Source organism: Cyanistes caeruleus, chromosome Z, assembly GCF_971803275.1.
Source record: "Cyanistes caeruleus chromosome Z, bCyaCae1.hap1.1, whole genome shotgun sequence".
Taxonomy (NCBI): Eukaryota; Metazoa; Chordata; class Aves; order Passeriformes; family Paridae; genus Cyanistes; species Cyanistes caeruleus.
In genome coordinates, this window is record NC_141732.1 from 23,503,999 (window position 1) to 23,525,323 (window position 21,325).

Here is a 21,325-nt window from a genome sequence, read left to right on the forward strand (position 1 = left end):
CCCCTCCCCTCCCCTCCCCTCCCCTCCCCTCCCCTCCCCTCCCCTCCCCTCCCCTCCCCTCCCCATTAAGACTCATTAAGACCCATTTCAAAAACACCCATACTTTCACCCATCGAATTGTCTGTAAAGACATTAGCATGCATCTTCCCTATCACTTTCCTCTGCTCCTTCCCCTTCCCCTTTCCCTGCCTCTCCCCATCCCGTCCCATCATATCTCCTTCCTTCTTCTCCACAACGCTTCCTCTCCCCTCCTTCCTCCTTCCTTCCTATCCCTTGGTTCCCACCCCTCCATTCCGCACCGCTTCCTTCCCCTCCCCATCCCTTCCTCTCCTCTTCCTCCTCGCTTCCTCTGCCCATCCCACCGCACACTACAGTTCCCAGCGGGCGGCGGGGCTGGCGCATGCGCGGTGCGGGCCCGCCTCCCCGCCCCGTGCCGCCCCTCCCGCGGGCGGGCCAGGGCCGGGTAGTGGAGCAGGGGCCGGGCAGTGGGGCCGGGCAGTGGGGCCGAGCGGCGCGGAGCGATGGCGGCTGCGGGGCTGAGGTTCGACGGGCGGGTGGTGCTGGTGACCGGCGCCGGAGGAGGTGAGCGCCGGCCGGGGTTCCGCACCCGCTGCGCGGGGGAAGCCCGGGCGGTGCGGGCTCCGCGCAGCCGCCGCTGCCGGCCCTGGCAGGTGCCGCCGGGGCGGCCGGTCCGGCCTTGCGGGGGTAAAGCGGGTTGTTACCGTAGAGAAGAGAAGCGGGGCTGCGGGGGAGGCGCTGTCCGTGCCGGCCCCGGCCGTGCCAAGGCTGTGCAGGGGTCAGGGCCGTGCCTCCCGCTGCCCTCAGGAGCAGCAGCTGCCGTCCGAGGCCGGCCCAGCACTGCCCGCGCTGGTAACCCCTTGGAACATGGGCGATTTCTGCTCTTTAAACACACCGAGGAGCAGGGCCGCAGCGCCCCGCTCAGCAGTGGATGTCGCCCTCCAAGCGCTGTCCTGGTATCCTAAATCCTTCCAGCCTTGGACCTAGCGGCTGAGGCGTGTGACCGGTGTGGCTTCGCGCAGTGCTGCCTCAGCAGGGGTGTCGTGTGTGTGCTGTCGGTGCTGCAGAAGGCAGCCGCCAACCTCCTGCCGCCTCCCGGCCCGCCTTGCTCCCGGGAGCCGGCCTGCAGGCAGGTGGGAGCGGGAGCGAGAGGTCTCCATCAGGGCTGGCCTGCGCTGTTGGTGGTCTGCAGGCTTCATCTCTCCAGGGAACTTGGTCTGCAGTGGAATGCTTGGTTTCGCCAGGAAATGTTTTTGGTATTTGTTGTTATGGCGTGGGATTGGTTGGTTGGGGTTTTTTGTTGGTTGTTTCTTCCCCCTTTTCTTATTTTTTTTTTTTCCTTCCTCTGCATCCATGCTTTGACCTTTTCCTACTGTGATGGTTAAGCAAAAATAGCTGTCTATGTAATAGCTGTCAGTGTGGATGAGTGAGAGGCAAAGTTTGTGTTTGTGATGAGCTCTTTAGGAAACTTGTTCAGTATACTCTGAAAAGGTTCTTCCCTTCCCATGGTGGAGTTCTGCTCTCATTTTGTGGTGCTGCACATAGCCAGAGGAGTAATTTTGAGGCCCTAGATTAAGTGATGTCTTCTAAAGAGGGTATTTTGGAAAGCACTGAATAGTCCATGTACATCACTTGAAAGTGATCAACCCAATAACCTGAAACTGATCAACCTGATAATAATTGAGACCAGGTTTTTAATGGTGCTTTTCTGTTTTTACCAGATCTATATTTGTGGCCTTTTCCCTATATAGTAAGTTTCACTGAAGAACAGGTTAAGACCTTGCATAATAGCAAAACAAGGTCACTGTGGCAGTAACAAAGCTTCTAAAAAGTATTGCACTGAGTAAAAGTTGCATGTCATAGGTGTGTGTACAGTGACCCTTGTACTCCTAGGGTTAGACTGCTTGGAAATGGTTTGTTAATAGAGAAAATTCCTCTTGCATGTTTTATTTCACAACAGCTTTTTAGCTGTTAGTAAGAGTTGACTAAATTTAAGCTAAGATTAAGGGAGGTCCTGTTACCTACAGATTAGTTCTAATTTTGCTTTTATTTCATTTACATCACTTTACCATCACAGTAGTTAGACTGCATTACTAATAGCATTGTTTTTCAGTATTGATTTTTTGGATGCTTGTAAACAGATCAGAGCTGGGAATTTATTTAGATATCTGTATCACTAATTTGTGTTAAAGTGAAACCTATTTTCACATACACACAAATCTAAAAAGTGTTTCTTTTCACTTTGAGCAAATCCTTTGTGGATTACTGTGTTGGGCATTGTTTATGCAACCTATCTTGTTTTTTTTAATATTAGTTTTGATTCTCAAGTGTTCAGTCCTTGCTTAGAAGTTGAGAAGGCCAGCATGTATAGCACAGTTTGGGTTTTGTGCACTTCTTAGTGGCTTTTCAAAACAAAACAAAGAAAGGTTTTCTTGGGTTACATGAGCAGTGGATGTATATGCACCTCATGTGTCATATGATACTCTCTGTTGCAGAGGCCTAAGGGTGTCTTAAGGAAATTTTCAACTTGTTGCTGTGAGATCGGTGTGCTTCAAAACAGTCTATCCAGTTCCTTTTTAAGAACTGTCTTTGAATGACTTGGTGAGGTGCGAAGAGATACTGTTTGCATTCTGACTTTTTTCTGACTGATCATTTTTTGATCATTCGAGTCTCCTTTTTTTTAGAAATGAATAAAAAAAGGATCAGTGCCATTAATCCCCAAACCTTTTGATTGGTACAGTGGATAATATATCTGTAAATCATTTATTGTAATGAATTTCAAACACAACTAGAATCTAAGTCAGAGTGAAGGTTTAGGACCCTTGCTTTTGTATGTGATGCAGAAATGACGGTCTTCTTTTAGGACAGGCAAACTATGTATCTGATTAACTGAGGAATTAGGTATAACTTTGTATCCAAATTGTTGTTTCAATACATCTTCAGTTAAATTTTGCTCAGTTTCTTTTTCAAATCTTAATTTTAACTAGGAAAGTATCTTATTCACTTAGAGAGTAATTAATTAACTTGAAACAGCCCCTCCTTCTTCAGTGTTACATTAGGACATTAAAGGTTCTTCCTTTCAAATATATTTTTCTATCACAAGCACAAACTAGCAGCATACAGCTTTCCCAGATGCTTTTCTTGAATCCCATAACAAAGAGTAAGCATGGTTTGTTTGGGTTTTGTATTCTTTTGTCTGGAAGTTTTGTTTACTGTTTATCTGTTTGTTTACTTTTAGATTTTGTTCTTATAAAATATTTTGAGCTCCTGGGGGAAATAATGTTTTACTTTGAACCTGCAAGGTGTTTGTGTCCATTCAGGAAACAAATTCACTCTTGTTTTTAACTTTTTAACTTTTTATTTTTTTTTTAAACTAGGTTTGGGTAGAGCATATGCTCTGGCTTTTGCTGAAAGAGGAGCTTCAGTAGTCGGTAAGTTTTATCTTAACTAACTTGATCTAGACAGTAACCTTTGCTTTTTCACATAGCTTACATTCGACAGTCAGTGCCCTTTTTGACAGTAACCTTTGTTATTTAATGGTTTTCTGTCTTATCTTTTGCTGTTTAATTTTGACTCTAAGCTTTATTTTCTTATGAAACAAGTTGCCCAAGTTTGTCCAAGGGCCCAGCTTTGGTGGAAAGTCAGTTTGAGTCAGATCATTTCCTAGATATAACTTTCATCTATGCATACAAGTCTTTACTGCTATCTGTGGCCAGAGAGTGTGTTGTCTTAGGTAAATATTGCTCAGGAGCTTCTGATATGACCATTTGAATATGTGAATATGTTGTCTTATGGTATCTTCTCCCAAAAAAGAAGTTACTGAAATGTAACTCAATAGCATTGTTTCTTTCTGTGACTCTTGGGACAGAAGAGCTGTCTGGTCTTGGTGTCTGTGCCAAATATCTGTCAGTAAAGGATTTCTGGTGGTTTTGTAGTTCCTTGGTTGAACCTTAGCGGGGCATGTTTAGTTGTGAAAAATATTGTCTCACAAGGCAATCCTGAAGGTTAAGGTGTATTTTGGGTACTCACCAGCAGTCAGCATTGCCATTTTTAGATTGGCTCTTAAGAAAAGGTTTATTCACCGAAAGGGTTGTCAGGCACTGGAACAGGCCAGAGAAGTGGATGAGTGACCATCCTTGGAGGTACTTAGAAGATGTGTAGATGTGGCATATGGTTTACTCCTGGACTGGGCAGTGTTAGGTTAATGGTTGGACTTGACTTTACAAGATATTTCCAACCTAAATGATTCTGTGATTTTATGATTTTGCTGCCTGTGAATGAATTTGTACAGGTATTGTTAATGAGTTCAAGATAAAATGTTGAAAGAGATTATGGGCAAGAAGTTGCTCACTGTTTTTCTGTATGACAGTCCTAGTCTCAGTTTACAAAATTTCATAAAAATTGTTGGGTTTTACTTCATTGACTAAAAATGAGTATGTGTGTAGACAACTTCAGAGAAGATCTAGGTTGTTTCTCCTTTATGTTGTCATCTTTGATGATCATTCACCATGGATGTGAATGATTCACATCGAGTTCTTATTTAACAAAAATGATGTCACTAAAGCAGTCCATATATTTTATATATGACTCTCTGTAAATGGTGGTGGTCTGACCTTCCAGAATGATCTGAAAGAAAATGTATTCTGTTCCCTGACCACAGCTAATGCTTCTTTATCTCTTAGTCTTATTGTGTAATAACTAAACAGTAAGTTAAGAATTGACCGTAAGGGCAACTTCTTGTTTCCTTTTGGAAACTTCACCACACTTCAGCTTGTCTTGCAGTATTACCTCTACATGCTTGCATTTGTTTCTCTTGTTCTCTTACAATTCTGACTTCAAAGAGTTGAAAAATTACTTGTATAAACATTCAGTTTTTTAAAACTCAAGCAGATATGAGGCTCATATCTTCCTTGTCTCTTTAAAACAAGTTCTCTTTCATAAGTTATGGAAATGAAGGTGTGTTGTAAGAACAGTGATCAAATACTCTGGAGGAATATTTTGAGTACTTTGAAGAACAACTTGACACCTTTGTTCACCTGCATCTCTGTTGAGTGAGTTGCTGTTGGTGTGGTTAGATTGACAAGAGCAACCTAGGTGGAAAACTCCCTGTTCTCATCACCCAAAAGCTGTCTGCTACCACTGTTTTTTGTCGTTCTTTATCTCTTTCATGCCTCTCATCAGGAAGAGTTGAAAGCAGGAAGAAGGGATGATTTGCTTTTGTCTTGCATCCTATGTTATTTCCAGACCTACTGTTTCTTCTGGTCTATCTGAGGCTCTTGTGTTGCTGTTTTAGTTTAGAGTCATGCTTTTGAAGCATCTCTCCTGACTTGTATCTTACTTGTATTATTGTTTGCATAGTGTAATGGTATTGAATTGCCTGAGTCCTTTAAAAAACAAACCAGAAAATGCAATCTATAAGCACACCTACACTGTTCATGTGTGTTTGGTTTGTTGCACCAGAATATTGCAAGAAATCAGGTGGTTTATTGCTTAAAAAAACTTGTACTGTAGATGTCAGGTGCTCTGCACCAACTGTTTCACCCTTCAGATTTGCTTCTGCTACTCTGCTAAGGACATACTCATAGCCTTAGAGGAATTCTTCTCCAAGGTTCAGACTATAACTATGCTCTGCCACTACTACTACAGATTTTGTCACTTTTTGACTGCGTGTTTTCAACTGAAAACTGCATGATGTGAAGCTTGGGCTTAAAATAATGTTATTTGTCTATTTTGTTGTTAGGTTGTTTTTTTTTTTTCTCTACCACACTCATGGAGTTACTATTTCAAAGCCTAGAATAGCTCAACTCTTTCTTGCATAATACTCATTTTTGTTTCAACTCCATTAGTGCCTGTGCTTGGCCTAAGGTACTTTGCCACCTCTTAAAATTTTACCAACTATTTAATTAAGTTTTTGTCAGCAAATTACTATTGAAGTGTGGGATAAGAATTTATAAACTTGTCTGTGTCAGAGAGTTGTAAGGTCTTAACAAGACTGAATGGTTTGCATATGTTTACCACCCAAATTGTTCACTCTTCTTTCTCTGGTGTTGTTCCTGACTTGCTTTCCTTTAATATCATGGATGTTGCAGACTGAGCAGTCTGCCTGTGTTGCCTATCCTAACACATCACTACACTTAGAAATTTTCCTTAATGCCTCACTTGAATTGTGTTGGCTTCATGTTCGGATTGTTAGATTTTGATCTATTAGCTTGGAGATTTTGTCTTCGTTTTTTTCATCAGTCTGTTAAGGCACTTGTACTTTCTGCTTCAGGCTGGACATTTTTTTGGGTTTGGTTTGGTTTGTTGATGGTTGGTTGTTTCTTCTGTTTTTTTTTGACATATTGTCGTGTCTCTCCCCTTTTAATGCTCCTTCTGGACTCTGGCATTTTTATTTACTCACAAATTGCCTCCTGTTTCTACAAGAAATGTTTCTACATTTCTCTTGAAGTGCTGCACACAGAGCTGAGTATAGTGTTCTAGATGAGACTTCTTGATCAGGATAATACAGAGTGATTTTGCAATGTGTCCTGTAAGTTGTGTTTCTGTTTACATGGAGAGTTAAAAAAGAAACAAAAAAAACCCCAAAACCACCAAATGGGTCTATTTCATTTTGTCATGATAGAACAGACTTGGCATTGTTGTTTTTCATCAAGACCAGCAAGAATATCTTGCATATATTGTGGGTTTCACTGTGTCTGGCTTCTTGAGGTTAGAAGTTAGAAGGCAGAAAGCTGGAATTCACCATAGCAAAAACTGTTCAGCAGAATACCAGTGTTGCATGTAAATTCAGTCAGTTCTGGCTTTTTTACAGTTCCACTTTCAGCCCATTTAAACAACTTCTTACTATTTTTTGAAGTTCTTTGTCCAAATGCAGTGTTTGTATGGGATTTTTTGGGAGTGTTTTCGTTCTCCTGGTAGTTCTCTGAAGCTGTGGGATGTGCAAATACAGGAGTGCAGCAGAGTGTGGCAACAGAGCATTCCAGCTGCCATTAGTGACACATGCTCCAGTGTGGAGTGCAGCCTGGAATAGCTCTGTGTGTCAGGTGGGCCTGCTCCACAGGAGCAGGATCTGAAGCTCCAGAGCAGGCACTTGTCACTTTGTTCAGACTGCTGGATCTCTTCTACATTGGTGTTGACTGGTAACAGTTTAGCTACTCTATTAAACAGGAACAAAGTCTTGCCAGTCCTGCTTACAGTTCATGCAGTACTTAGAGACTGGAATAAATTGGTTATGATTGGGGTGTAATCTAGATCGTAATCTGTGAACTGCAACACAATTACAGAGGTAGCCTGGGTAGGGCAAGCAATAATATGTGGTGAAGGGGGGAAAAATATTCTGTTTTCCCTATTATTTAAAGAAAAAGGATAATGTATGTTGCACTGCTTTAAAAAAAATAATCATATGTCCTACTGTTTTTCTCTTGTCATCTGTGATTTTCAGTAAGATCCAGATGCAGCAGGCTCTATTAATACTCCTTATAACCTCCAGTGTGATAATGAGGTATGAATTCATCAACAGATGAAGTCTGTTAACAACAAAAATTTCATTTCTTTGTTGTACAGTGAATGATCTTGGAGTTGATTTTAAGGGATATGGCAAAAGCTCCTCAGCTGCTGACAAAGTTGTCGATGAAATCAGAGCAAAAGGAGGGAAAGCAGTACCCAATTATGGTATGTTATTTTTCCAGATGAGTGTAATGCTTTATCTGTAGGAATTGTGGTCATGTTAAATGAAAAGTTGATGCTGCTTAGTCAAAGACTACTGCCAGCTTACCAATAACATATACATTAAACAGGTGTAATAGCATTTGGAATGGGGAGGCAGATACTAAAAGCAAGTGCACTAATTGCTCCTTTTAATTAAGATTTGTCTACCAATGCCCTTCTCTTTTATCTGATTTTTTAACATTGAAGTATTAAGCAGCTGTCCATCTGTGTTTTTCAGAGGCAAGATGGGAATGGTTAGTTCTTGCTTGCTTTGCTTCATTTTTTTTCTTGCAATGGCAAATGTGCTATTTAGACTTACATTGTGGGATTTGCTTTAGGCCACATGCAGATAATGTCTGGATTTGAATTTAGTTTTCACTGGGGCTGTACACAATTTATTTTTCTTAGCTCTGTGCGATTAGTTGTTAATATCCTGGAAGTGCAGTGTATCCAGTTAATTTTATTAGAAAATTTGTACTTTTTTCTTACAGATTCCGTGGAAGATGGTGAAAAGCTTGTGAAGTCTGCCCTTGAGGCTTTTGGGAGAATAGGTACAGTTGCTGAATTCATGTTGAAACTTGTTTGCAAGTGCAAAGGCATTATAAGCAGTGCAATTAACAACATGTGTGTATGAAATAAGTTTTGACAATAGTAGTACTCATCCTTGATGCCTGTAGTCAGTGAAATCTGAATAAGGGGCTTTCAGCTTTTAATCTGAACGGTCAACTTTTCTTAGTTTTTTTGGTGGTTTTAGCAGAAGTTTAAAGCTTAGTATATGATTCTTATTTTCCTGCCCTTCAGAATTTTGGAACTTCAATAATGGTTAGCAATTTCTATCACAAAGCACAGAGTCTGTGAAGTGTTAAAACTAGCTGCATAGAATTAGCATAAATAATATTGCTGAGAGCAACATTTCATGTTTTGGAAGCTCTTCTGCTTACAAAAGGTCAAAATGCATTAACAGAAATGAAAAAAGATATTTTATCTTTTTTCTAGATATCTGAGATATTTTATCTAGCAATTAAAGTTCTTTTTAGCCATGTGATTGCCACTATTTAAAACCACTTGGTGATTTCAACTCAGGGTTAAATGTCTAAAAGTACACATAATCAAATCCAACAGGAACCTAATTATATATCTGACAAGAAATATTTATGATCCAGCTCGCTTTATTTGCTTTGTAACTCTGTAGTTCTTTTAGGTACTTTAGGTTCTTTTCATTTGGGCATTTGGTTTGCTCACTGCAACAAAGATGGTGGTGCAAACTACATAATCAGGGCATTTTGAAATTCAAAGCAGGCTTTGAAACTGTGCAGGATGGCTGCATCCTGCAGGTATTTGATTCCTAGGCAGCCAGCACTTAACAGCTATGCCTCACTTTCAGGCTTTGTCCCATTGAGGTCCCTGTCGGGTTAAGACTTGCCTGTCCTGAAGTATTATGTTGTAATTATCATCCAAGGGTAGAATTAATTAATCAGGACAAAGAGCTATTGAATGTATGTAATATGATGTATATGTCCAGTGTTCTTCTCTGTATATATTTGGAAGTGGGTGAAAAGTAGAAACAAGCTTGTATTTTATCAGAGCACTGAATTAGTTTCTCCTTTTTTTAATTTCAGATATTGTTATAAACAATGCTGGGTGAGTATACCTGAGGGTTTTGTCCTGTTTGTGTGTGGGCTGTCCCTTTTGTGTAAACAAATGTTGATCTTGTGTTTGTTTTATTTTCCTAATGTCGCATTTTAGGATCCTGAGAGACCGTTCATTTGTTCGGATAAGTGATGACGATTGGGGTGAGTTGATTTTAAAATTACTTCAAAGTGTACTTGTGTGTGAAAGGTGAAAAGTGACATGTACATCCCTCCCACGGGAACGAGAAAGAAGAGAAGGCAGGGAAGGCTTACCTTTTGCCATGCAAGCTTAGTGGCAAGCTGCTTGTGTTCAGTGTGCAAACCAGATCTGTGTTGCAATGCATGGTAGGTGTATGTAGTTCCAAAGGGGAAGAGGGGCTTTTCTTCCCTCTTCTGGTTGCCAAATGGAATAAGTAAAAGAGCCATGTGAATTACACACAATAGTTTTTGTGAGCAGAACATTCCTAGTGCCAGCACGGAGTGGATGAATACTAAACTGGCTTAAAAGACCCAGAAAAAAGAAAAATCAAAACCTTCAGTGAGGTGGTAGAGGGTGATAAGACAGTGGAGAAGACTTTTTACAAAGATAGTCTATCTTCTGTAGTTCTTGTCTGAGTCTCCTTAAGTGCAGGAATTTTGAATGCTTTTGAATTCTGTACAGGAGAGCTCCATCTAAGAGGCAGTTGTATATGGGCAGCCCCTTCATGATCAGTGTATGTTCAGGCAAGTACTCAAAAATGGTCTGTCAAGACAAAAAAAAAAGGAAAAAAACCCCATCATACTTTTAGTAACAGTTTCAGAGTGTGAAGAGGGTGCATTTTTATTACTAAGGAATGTGGTGCATTCCAAGTTTGGAGTACTAAATTACGTCAATTTGTTCCTAGATATAATTCACAGAATTCATTTGAGGGGATCATTCCTGGTCACTCGAGCTGCATGGAATCATATGAAAAATCAGAAATTTGGCAGGTAAAAATGTGTCTTCTGTTTTGCATTTTTCAGTAGTGTATAAGAGACTGATGCATGCCCAAACAGTGAAGGAAGAGTTGCATTCTTTTCTTTCACTTTCTCAGGGGTGAAGCAAAATAAGTTCAAATGGCTTTTCAGTTCTGATTCCACTTCTCCACTTCCTCAGCCCAATGTTTAAAGTTTTTTTTCCAGTACATTTAAATGTATTTTTCTGACTCTCCCAAACAGAAGTTGTAACAATGTAAAAATAGCATTTCTGTTAATGAGGACTGGTTAGAAGTGTTTCTTAGTTGTATGTTACTTCAAGTTTTAGTTTTGTTTTGCTCCTTCTTATTCAAATGACTAGTACATGCAGTTCTGCTCGTAGGTCATCGGTATTTTTGTTTGGTGTTTGGTTGTCATGAGTTTTCTTTGTTTGCCAGTTTTAACCCTTTGGACAAATGTACTTTTATGGGAGTGTTCTTAGTTTGTTTAGGTATATATTACTGTTAACTCAAAAACAGTGCAGTGAAATCAGATCATAATTTTAATTTTTGTGACTTTATCAAAAACCTTCTCAAAGCACTGATTATATTAATCTTAACTGTACCCACATGTTGAAAACTGTGTGAGCTGTTTTCTCATCCTGTGACCTAAATAAATAACATTCATTCTTATCCAGGGAGGTGAACTGTGAGGAAGTCTTAGCGGAAGTCTTAAGTCTGGGAGTTTAAAATTAAATTATTTCTTCAAAAACAGCTTAATTCTAGAATTGCATCCATTTAGAAAAATGCTTCCTTTGTCTCCTTTTCTGCATTTGCTAAGATAACAGTGTTAGGGAGTGTTTCTGCACTTTATGGGTAGACATGTGCTGTCTGCAAAATGTCTGCTTTATATAGAGTTTGTAGCTTTTCTTCGTCATATTGAACCAGTACTCGCAACACATCTCTTTACTTGGATTAAAAACAGTAGAGTATTGGCAGTGAGGCAGATAAAAAATGTGAAATACATGTTGATCCCTATGCAGTGTGTTTACAAGTAGATTTGAACAGAATTACACAGATAAGGCTTTGTGTTGGTTTTGCATGACTTGGTTTTTGGTCATGGCGGAATCAAAGAGGTGACCTCTGTGTGAAACTCTGGAAGCTTCCACTGTGTCCAGCAGAGCCTATCCTGTATGGCTCTGAAGATGGACATGCTGCTGGCCAAGGCTGTGCCAGTTAGAGGGGATGGTAACGCCTCTGTGATAACAGATTTAAGAAGTAAATCAGAACAAAAGGACACACAGTTTTTTATACACTGAGAAGAGGAGGAGGTGAGAACATCTGAGGGAAATGACATGGAGACACCAAGGTCAGTGGAGAAGGAGGGGAGGAGGTGCTCCAGAGCCAAGATTCCTCTGCAGGCTGTGGTGAGGACCACGGTGCAGCAGCTGTGCCCTGCAGCCCGTGGGGATCCACAGGGGATGCAGAGATCCACCTGCAGCCCCTGGGGAGGTGGCCAGGCTGGAGCAGGTACATTCCTGGAGGAGGCTGTGATCCAGTGGAAGATCTGGTAGAGAGAGGGGGCCCTGCTTCCAGGCTGGAGCAGCCTGTACTTGGAGGATGCACTCCGTGGAAGAGTGACCTGTGCCACAGCAGTTTGGGAGGACTGTCTGCCCATGAGAGAGACTCACATTGCAGCAGTTTTGGCAAGACTGCTGCTTGTGAGAGTGGACCCATGCCAGAGAAATTCACAGAGAACTGTCTCCTGAGGGAGGGACCCCATGGCCTCAGGGGAAGGACTCCTCTCCCAGAGCAGCAGAAGAAAATCTTGGTGATGAACTGACCAAACCACCATGCCCTGTCTCCTTGTGCTGTCAGTGGGAAGGAGGGAGGGGCTGAGGGAAAAAAAGGGCTTATTTTACTTCTCATTATCCTTCTCTGTCTCTGTTAGTAATAAATTCACTCTATACCTTTAAGTTGGGCCTGTTTTGCCCTTGAAGTATTTTCTCCTGCTCAACTAATCTCAACTAATGAACCTTTCATTAATTTTTTTTCTCTCCTTTGCCCAGCTCTGGCAGGGGAGGGTGAACGAGGTGAGCTTTGTCAGTGCCGATCATTTAGCCAGTGTCAAGCCACGACAGGCTTCCTTTAAAAGTGAAGCTGTTAGACCTATTTCTTTTGAATTGAGATCACCTGCAGCACATTTTCTTGCCTCAAACCAGCTGTGAACTGCAGTGGTTTTAGAGCTCTCATGTGAGCAGTTCAGTCACCTCCAAAGCAATAATGGGAACAGCAAAGAGCAGGACTTTCTTTCCTGTCTTCTTCTGTCATGCATTTAATGCATATTAGAATTCTTTGAAGGTGAATTCTGTGAGAATTGATATCTTCAGATATTACCAGGTAGACAATATTAAGGGGAGTAATTTTCAGTAATTTTCTTCTGAGTGTTGAAACCTAAATTTATTAGTTGTAAGAATAATACAACCTGAAATGCAGATATAAATGAAATTTTCTCTCTGTGGGACCCAGTGTCACAGAATGTCTTTCCTAGTATGTATTATCACTGAGATAATAATTCCTAGCTGTTTTATCACTCAGAAAGCCTCATGACTTTGTTAGTTTTCTGCTACTCTGCCAATGCTTAAAGATTTGTGAGATGTTTGCTATCTAAACACCAAACATTAAATAGTTACCTGATTGTTAGCAAAATCAACAAATAATCTTCTAATATTTCATTCTATACTTGGTGGAATATGGAGACCATAATGCCAGAGCTGGAAAATGCTGTTATGTAGAATCTGATAACTTGAAGAAATAATTAATTTTGGTTTTTTCCTCTCTTCTTCCCGAAGAATAATTATGACATCCTCAGCTGCTGGAATATATGGAAACTTTGGTCAGGCAAACTACAGTGCTGCAAAACTTGGCCTTTTGGGTCTTGCAAACACAATTGCAATTGAAGGGCGGAAGTATAACATCCACTGCAACACAATTGCTCCTACTGCTGGATCCAGGCTGACCCAGACTGTCATGCCACAAGGTGAATAATTTAAGGTCTACGTGTACTGATATTTTTCAGTGAATTGAAACACAACAAACTTTCCTAACTCTTAGAAAATGCAAGTCCTTCACACTTCATGTACTACCCATTCATTGTTCCTACTACCTTTCTGTCCTTGAACTGTCAACTTACTTGCTTACTTACTGCTTTGTCTGTTGTGAGGAATTCTTACTTTCTGCCACAAGATATGAAGCAAGTTTTCTCATTTGCAAAAGCAATTTCATGTGGCAAGGCTCTTTAGTTGTAATCTCTTCCAAGATCCTCCTACACTAGTGGAAAGGCTTGTTTGTTTCATCACATGGGACAGCAGGTATGTGCATAAGGTGTCTGCGCTTGTTGCAATATTACCTAATTGCAAAATGCTGTGTTTTTGCACAACGTGACATGTGTGTACTTAGTGGTTCCATGATCAGCCAGAGATTATAGTAACTGGGTTGCCTAATTTTTCTTTCTTGCACAGCTACTAATGTTTGAATGTTTGAACAGGTTTGACAGAGTACTGCATGGGGAAGTTCAGTGCAAGGAACATTTTAGGAGACAGTTGTGTATAAGTGTAAATTTAGGATAAATAAACTGACTAATTGCTTTGGCAAAAGACAAAAAGAGAATTTGTTAACAATAAAGGCCTGTTAGAGCTAATTGCTCTCAGGAAATCTTCTAGAATTAGCCTATTTCATTTTACTTCTGACCTTTTCCTTTATGACGGGCAGATTTCAAAGCCAAGGAAATCATCACATTCATCAGGCTGATAGACAGAGTATTGGAGAGGAATATATTTTGTACATTATACACAGATTGAATGCTTGATTTTGTTTGACTGAAGTAGCCAGGTTTTGATGTAAATAATCCAGGTGGTCATGACTTTAACAGTCTTATAGGTTGTAGGTTCCAGTGTTTTATTGCAGTTGTTTATAGAAGATCCAAATACATGAAGCATGCAGTGTAAAATGGAAAAAAGGAGCTGGCAAGTTCTGAAGGTATTTAATCTACATAGGATGATAAAAAATACCTCATAGTTTTCTTTCTTAGTCATTTTAAGTAGAGTGAGATCCTTTGTTCTCTCTGTAAGTACTTACAAGCTCTGGTAATTTATTTCTTGTCTTGTTCATTCCATCCCTCTCCAGTTGTTCAAATACTCTGAAAAGATTTGAACACCACAACTTTAAAAACATTTTCAGATGTCTTACCAAACTATCTTTGTTATCTTAGTCAGGATTTTGCTTTTTGTCTTCAGATGTCTGTAGATACCTGTGCTGTCTCACTGCTGTACATTGCTATACATGGTTATGTATGTTCAACTTGACCCACATATTCTTGTTCTTGCTAAGAACTCTTAAATGCAGATTGCATCTTTTGTGTGGTTGTGAGGTTTTTTTAAAATTTTAAAAATTTTTTTAAAATTTAATTTGAAATTTAATTTAATAATTTTAAATTATTTTAAGAGTGGATTGCAAGCATTAATGATAATAGTATAGGGACAGATTTTAAGACTAAATTATGTGTGGCATAAAGTGGAATACTTTGGAAAAACCTAAGGGGCTTGCTATGCACTTGCAACATGCCATGTTAAATGGAATTCTTCTGATAGCTTTCTTCTACTTTTGTGCTCATTCTCATTCTTAAAAAAGAGCTTCTGTTTACTTCAGTTTTGCTATTAAATGAGTACTTTTAATGAAAGTTTTCCTAGGTCTTTATCTGGGAAAATCTGGGTATAATTGAAAACGCTTGATGACCTTTAGCTAAGAAACAGCTATATAGCTACTGCTGTTGAAATAATATTCTAAAAGCTGAAAAGGGAAATTAAGCAAAGTTATTGTTCAGACAGTGTATAGAATATGTAATATATAGATATGTGATAAGAGCTGCCTGGACAACCACACTGTTCTATGACAATGTCTCAATTTTCAGATAGCTTTCTATTGTGGTAGATGTCACGAAAATCCCAAAATAGGATAGATATGTGAATTTGTCAGGGCTGATAATTCTCTATATTATTTGGAAAAATCAGCATTTCCAAATGAGATAATTCTTAAACAATCAGCAGCTGCAATTATCTTTGTAATGTCATATCTATATAGCTGACTAGCAGACTAAAAGAAAAATTGCTCAGGTACTTCTCTGTCAGGATTATGTATAGCTGTCATGTCCTTGTTTCAGGCTGCCTGTCAGATGGAAATTTAGGAAGGTTGTCTGGCTTTGCACATAACAGTGCTCTCAACAGTGAAACAGGGTTTCATTTCTCTGGCTGAGAAGCCATGTCATGGGATTTGGCAGTATATATGTATTTCATGAGATGTTAGAATTTATTGAATCTTCAAATATTTCATTTATCTTGTCCTTCTTTTTCATGACAGAATGCTATTGATAAAATTCTCCTAGTTCTGCTGTTCATAAGAGGATGTTAGATGAAATAATTTGGTGAAACTGTAAGGTATTTCTATTTCATGATTCCCCCCTCTGATTTGCTCTAGATCTGGTCGATGCTTTCAAACCAGAATATGTTGCTCCTTTAGTAGTTTGGCTATGCCACGAAAGCTGTGCTGAAAATGGCAGTCTGTTTGAGGTAATTATTTTATGTTTCATTTCTTCTCCCTCCTTCCCTCCCTTTGCTCCTTCCCCCAAAATCAGTTGTTTGTTTTACCTTATCCACCCTTAAACTATTTGCTGAAACTAAATTACCATGTGTGAACTACATACTCAGCATAGACAGAAGAAATATTTATCTGGTTGTGCAGTATTTGACAAATACTTCAGGCAGCAGCAGCCTTGTCAAGCTCTGGGCTGTGCTCAAAATGCTACCAACTTGATTGTTACAATTCTTATTGTACTCTTTTAAGGCTGAAGAGATACCAAAATTCAAAAGACATTTTTGTTCTCAAACTCACTCAAACATAGAAAGTAGCTTGCAGGAAGGAGTAATTACTTTATTATGATATTCATTATAAGTATTGGTTTCAAACTGGTAACTCATATATTGGATGAAAAAAGATTTATGTTGATCACATTCAGGTGCTTTAGTAGATGTTAAATTCAACCAGCAGTAGTTCAGAAATTTTTAATATATTGAGTTTGTTCTGGAGTATAGCTTTGTTTCCCAACACTACCAAAACTTTGCTTTTTGACATGTCATAAGCTGATGATATTCTTTTTGTCTTGACAGGTGGGAGCTGGGTGGATTGGAAAATGTAAGTACTTTATGTTGTAGGATTGATGTTTTTGGAATTGACATCAAGACTGTGCAAAGTTTCTTTAGACTTAACCTGTGTGCTCAAGACATTTTTTACTCATGTGAGATGAATAAAAGCCTAGGGTTCTGAGAAAGCTGCTTGTATTCAGTAAAAGTCAAAAATTGAACTTCTTGTGGAAAAACTTGTAACTTAGGTATGTGCATTGTTATGCTTTTGAACTATCAGTAACTGAAAATCTACCTAAGTAACTTTAACTCTTGGATCCTGGTCATAAACTGAAGTAGAATTTGTGGTGGTAAATATACATTGCTGCCTTTTCTTGATAACTTCAATTTTTAAATATATAAAAGTATCACATGCTGATAAACAGGTGTGTTTTTAACTTCTCACTTTATTTTTTTTTCATTGCTTTCCACCTTTACATATGCTTCTATTAAAAAACTAGTGTATAAGTGTGTTGAGGGAATTAGTATTCTTAAATAAGCAGTAGCTATGCTACCCATATATTTTCCTTAGTGACTCCAGGATCTAGCTTAAATATTAATGTAAGGAAAACTTTCAGGTAATATTGAGGATTTAGGAGAAGAAAAAATATTCAGTGTGTGAGATGTCTTGACTTTTTTCCTAAATTCTTTGAACCTAGTATGAGCATTGTTTTCATAAACTGTATAACTTTTCAGACTACATGAGAACCATCAGTGGGGTGGAAGTAGGGCTGTTAATTCAGGAAGTCATTCTGCTTTCTTTTATTTTTTTTCCCCACTTGATAACCATTTCTAACTAATGCAAGTGTTCTGTGTAACTGCAGTAGTGTTTCCAAGAACTATGGTAAACAGATTGAAAGAAGCCAGGCAGCAGCACAAAACATCTTGCTTTAGCAAGCAGTTAGGTTTTAATACAGCTGAAAATCTGCACTTTGATCAAGAGAAAATATCATTTTTCATCATTATAATAGCTATTGTTGAAGTTACTGAAATGAAACCAGGTTGTTAATGAGGTACTACTATGGCCTTATTCATTGCCTTCTGCTAATTAACAGCCAACCCAACATGACTTGTTAAGTATTAGAATTACAATCCAGGAAGTCTGTATCCTTATGGAACTAATTTCACATTGGCCTTACCAGTTTCTCTCAGGTTACAGTATTGAAATACAACTTCAGGGACCATTTAGAGATGCTGGCTACTGGTATTAAGGTTCTTTTATAGCTATCAAATGGTTTCCACTTTTTCCCTGTGGTTTTCCATGCTTTCAGAAGATTCCTAAGCATTAATAGTCAACATCATGTCAGAAGAAAAAAATCTGTAAATATATATTAGCTACAACTTTTCAGTAGACAGAAGCCTAAGAATAGTATTTCTGGAGAGCGGTAAGTCTGTTATAGCGTCAGTGAAGCTTAAAACCAGTGCTATTCCTTTTCTAAATGCTAGTTAAAGCAGTGAGCCCTTTTAGTCCAACTGGAAGTTGTACTGGTGAGTTAGATTGGAGTACTTAAAATGTTTCCCTCATTGTACCATCTTTGAAGGTAGTGGCCTAGATGAAACTTGTCTGAAGAAATGAAACACTTCTTTGATTGTTATTGGAACTCTCTGGCTGATGTTTCCCATTAGTGCGCTGGGAGCGATCCTTGGGAGCCATTGTCAGGGGAAGGAATCAGCCAATGACACCTGAAGCAGTGAGAGATAAATGGGAGAAGGTGTGTGACTTTGATAATGCCAGCAAACCCAGAACTATCCAAGGTAAGGGAGACTTACAAGTTGGGGCCATGCAGCCTGGGGAAGGGAATGTTTTTGGGAGCCTTTCAGTACTTTATGGAGGCCTCTGAGAAATACGGGAAAGATGAGACAAATGTATACTGCTGCAACAGCACAAGGAGCAATGGTTTTAAACTAAAAGAGGATCATTTTGGATTAGCTAAAAGAGAGAAGAATTTTACAGGGAGGGTGGTGAAACACTGGCATAAGTTGCCCAGAGAGGTGGTGGATGCCCCATGTCTGGAAATATTCAAGGTCTGGTCAGACAGACTACTCAGCAAACTGATTTACTTGAAGATGTTCCTACTTGGGAGTTGCTGGAGGGTTCAACTAGGTGACCTCTAAAGGTCCCTTCCAACCCAAACTAAGCTTTGATTCTGTGTGTGTGGATAGCTTGGGTGAGCAAAGCTTCAAAATCTATAGAACTAGAGAATTTTCTTGTAAACATATTAACAATAATCATTTGCTGTTTCAGTATGATCATATCTTTCTAAAGCAACTTCTATATTCTTACCTATAGCATTAAGAAATGCTTATCTTCACAGTTTCCAGAGAAGTGACATTGTTGTAATTGTAAGCATTAGAGTCAGATGACAGTGTTTTATTTGATTGCACCTACATGCAGACAGCATAGTGTAATAGAGAGATTGTGTTTTCAGTCCTGGAATTTTGGTTTTTGGCGAATATTTCACTACCAAAAAGCTCTGTTTAAGTTGTGGGATCCATCACAGCAAAGAAGTTCTTACTGTGCCTTATATTCTTGGGTCATATCACCCCCTTGGCTGGTGACCAAAATTATTTTCTCTTTCAATGCTTTGTTTACTCGTTCCTTGCCAGCATTTAAGAGTGCAGGGCAGGAGGGAACAAGGCACCCTTATGTACAATGTCAGTTGAATTTTGAAGATACTTAATTGTGCAGTAGATGTCTAAGCTGTTGGTTCAGAGATCCATTAGGACATTTTGTTGAAAACCTTAAAGATATGTTTTTAGGTGGCTGTACCGAAACCAGAATAGGACACACTTTGTTCTTTCCCTCACATCTTGGCACATTGGGGAATGTAACCATCCAAACAGTAGTTCTAGGTCACCTTACTGATCTTTGGCTTACAGATACCCTGTTTCCAAACCTATGCGAGTTTATTCATGTTCCCTGTTCTGTTATGGAATGGTATTTATAACAACATAATTCCAGCTTTATCACTTCTGATCTGTTCTTGGACCTGTCACATGTTCTATGTTACTTTTATGGGTTGCTAGAAGAAAAGTTTTATAGATGGGGATTTCTTTATAAAGTTGCCTCAGCATTATATATGGTATTTCACATCTGCCAGTTGATGCTATGAGGAGAAAAAAACCAAAGATGATTTTGAACTACAAGTGAAAGTGCTTACAATATAATATGGCAATATTTCTACAGTCGGGAAATTATAAATGTTACCTTGGCATGGATCTTCCATGCCTTTGCTTCTGTTTTGCTATGAACTTAGTCAAGATACAGCTTTTTCCTTCCAGTGCCATTAAGCTAAGATACTGAATAAAACCTTGTGCATTAATTGTTGTATTGTATTTGTGATAATCAGCTTAAGGGTGGAAGAAAATTTTTGTTAGCTGAACAGAATTTTTAGTTCTATTAGAAAAGAAGTTTCTTCTACCATCAAATTCTCCACATTATTGCTTGAAGGTATTTGACTGTGAAATAAAGGAAACAACTTACATTTAAAGTTAAAAGGTACAATACCTAACAACTGCAAGTTTAAACTTTTCTTGCAGGTTTCCTTAATTTGAGTAATATGATGTTATGAACAGCATTTGTGTACTAAGCATTACATGCAGTAGGAAAAAAACCTCCAAAAAGCAATTTGAGAAAGTATTTGCTCTTAATGTAGTAGAAAACCCTGTAATCTGAGATGCTAATCTTGTTTCTTGTTTTAGTGATACTGATAAGAGATGCTTGACTTTGACTTTGTATTCTGTACATAAAGCAGAAAGACCAAATTAAGTGTGATGCAGAAGCTTCTACCTGTGTGGTGCAGGGTGCAGTAGGTCACAGTTGCACCATGAACTAACTGCATGTTGGTGTGTTTTCTCCTTGCCTTCATAGTGTACTACGTGCTCCTGCATCATTGTCCAGTTCTTCCTGTTGTGGAATGGGAATCAGACTGTGTTGTGGCAGGGGCAGAGGACAGCCATTTCTGTACACAGCATTCTGTGAAGTTATTGCACAAATTAGTGTGTTGTTCTGTTATCTAGGGAAGCAGAATTTATTGTGTCTATCACTTGTGTGAGGCACTCTGTCTCAAGCAGTGGTGAAAATGTGAGCCAGTTTCAGCTAAAGGTCTGTAATTGGCTCTTAGAAGTTTTTGTGGTTTTTTTATTCTATTAGAAGCTATCTATTTTCAGAAAATAACTTGTGTATTCTCATTGTATGACTTCTGTCTCTTAAAAGCTTGTCTGACATAGAGCAAATTAATGTAAAACACGTTATGTGGTTTGTGTGTATATATATATATATGTATGCACACTTTGTGTATATATGAAGAATTTGCATAAGAGGAGAAGTGTTCCAGCTTCAGTGTCAGCTTTCTTTATATGTATTTAAAAAAGGTTTAAACACTTGTGCTGTTTCATCTGTTAAGGGATATGGTTCATATGCAACGTCACCTATTGGAAAATGAATACTTTTGGTAGGAGATGCCCTTTGTTGTAACTATTTTCAACCTTTGTTCACCGGCTTAATCTTTTCTTTCTGTCTGCTAATGATTTGCTGTATAGTAGCAGGCCATTCTGAGGTGAACATACAAGGTTTTAGAGTTCACTGATAGTACAGCACTTTAAAAAATACCCCTGTACCAATAATAAAATAATTGTGTGAATTAAAAATTTAAATGTCTGCATTTCCTACTGGGTTTGTTTCTGCCAAAGTTATGCCCTTTGGTACAATTGTATATTTCTTGGGTCTTAAAAAAAAAAAAGAGAAAGAAGTTTGGGAATTACCATCCTGTCAGCCTCAACTCTGTGCATGGGGAGGCCATGG

At 39.0% G+C, this 21,325-nt stretch overlaps 1 protein-coding gene across 4 annotated transcripts in view; it reads left to right on the top strand.

Moving 5' to 3' along the window:
* The first annotated feature begins 400 nt into the window (after positions 1 to 400).
* The window catches only part of HSD17B4 (hydroxysteroid 17-beta dehydrogenase 4), a 59,407-nt gene continuing 38,482 nt past the window's right edge, over positions 401 to 21,325 (top strand). The window contains exons 1-11 of one of the 4 annotated variants that reach the window (XM_086868516.1): positions 401 to 582; positions 3,396 to 3,449; positions 7,582 to 7,689; positions 8,217 to 8,276; positions 9,345 to 9,366; positions 9,472 to 9,518; positions 10,241 to 10,325; positions 13,141 to 13,328; positions 15,821 to 15,912; positions 16,510 to 16,534; positions 18,148 to 18,276. In XM_086868516.1, the coding sequence (XP_086724642.1) occupies positions 522 to 582; positions 3,396 to 3,449; positions 7,582 to 7,689; positions 8,217 to 8,276; positions 9,345 to 9,366; positions 9,472 to 9,518; positions 10,241 to 10,325; positions 13,141 to 13,328; positions 15,821 to 15,912; positions 16,510 to 16,534; positions 18,148 to 18,276 (871 nt within the window). In that variant the 5' untranslated portion in view covers positions 401 to 521. Of the gene's footprint in view, positions 583 to 645; positions 1,275 to 3,094; positions 3,179 to 3,395; positions 3,450 to 7,581; positions 7,690 to 8,216; positions 8,277 to 9,344; positions 9,367 to 9,471; positions 9,519 to 10,240; positions 10,326 to 12,432; positions 12,689 to 13,140; positions 13,329 to 15,820; positions 15,913 to 16,509; positions 16,535 to 18,147; positions 18,277 to 21,325 lie in introns of those variants that run through there. The other 3 variants (XM_086868518.1, XM_023944266.2, XM_086868519.1) reach the window with 3 other exon arrangements.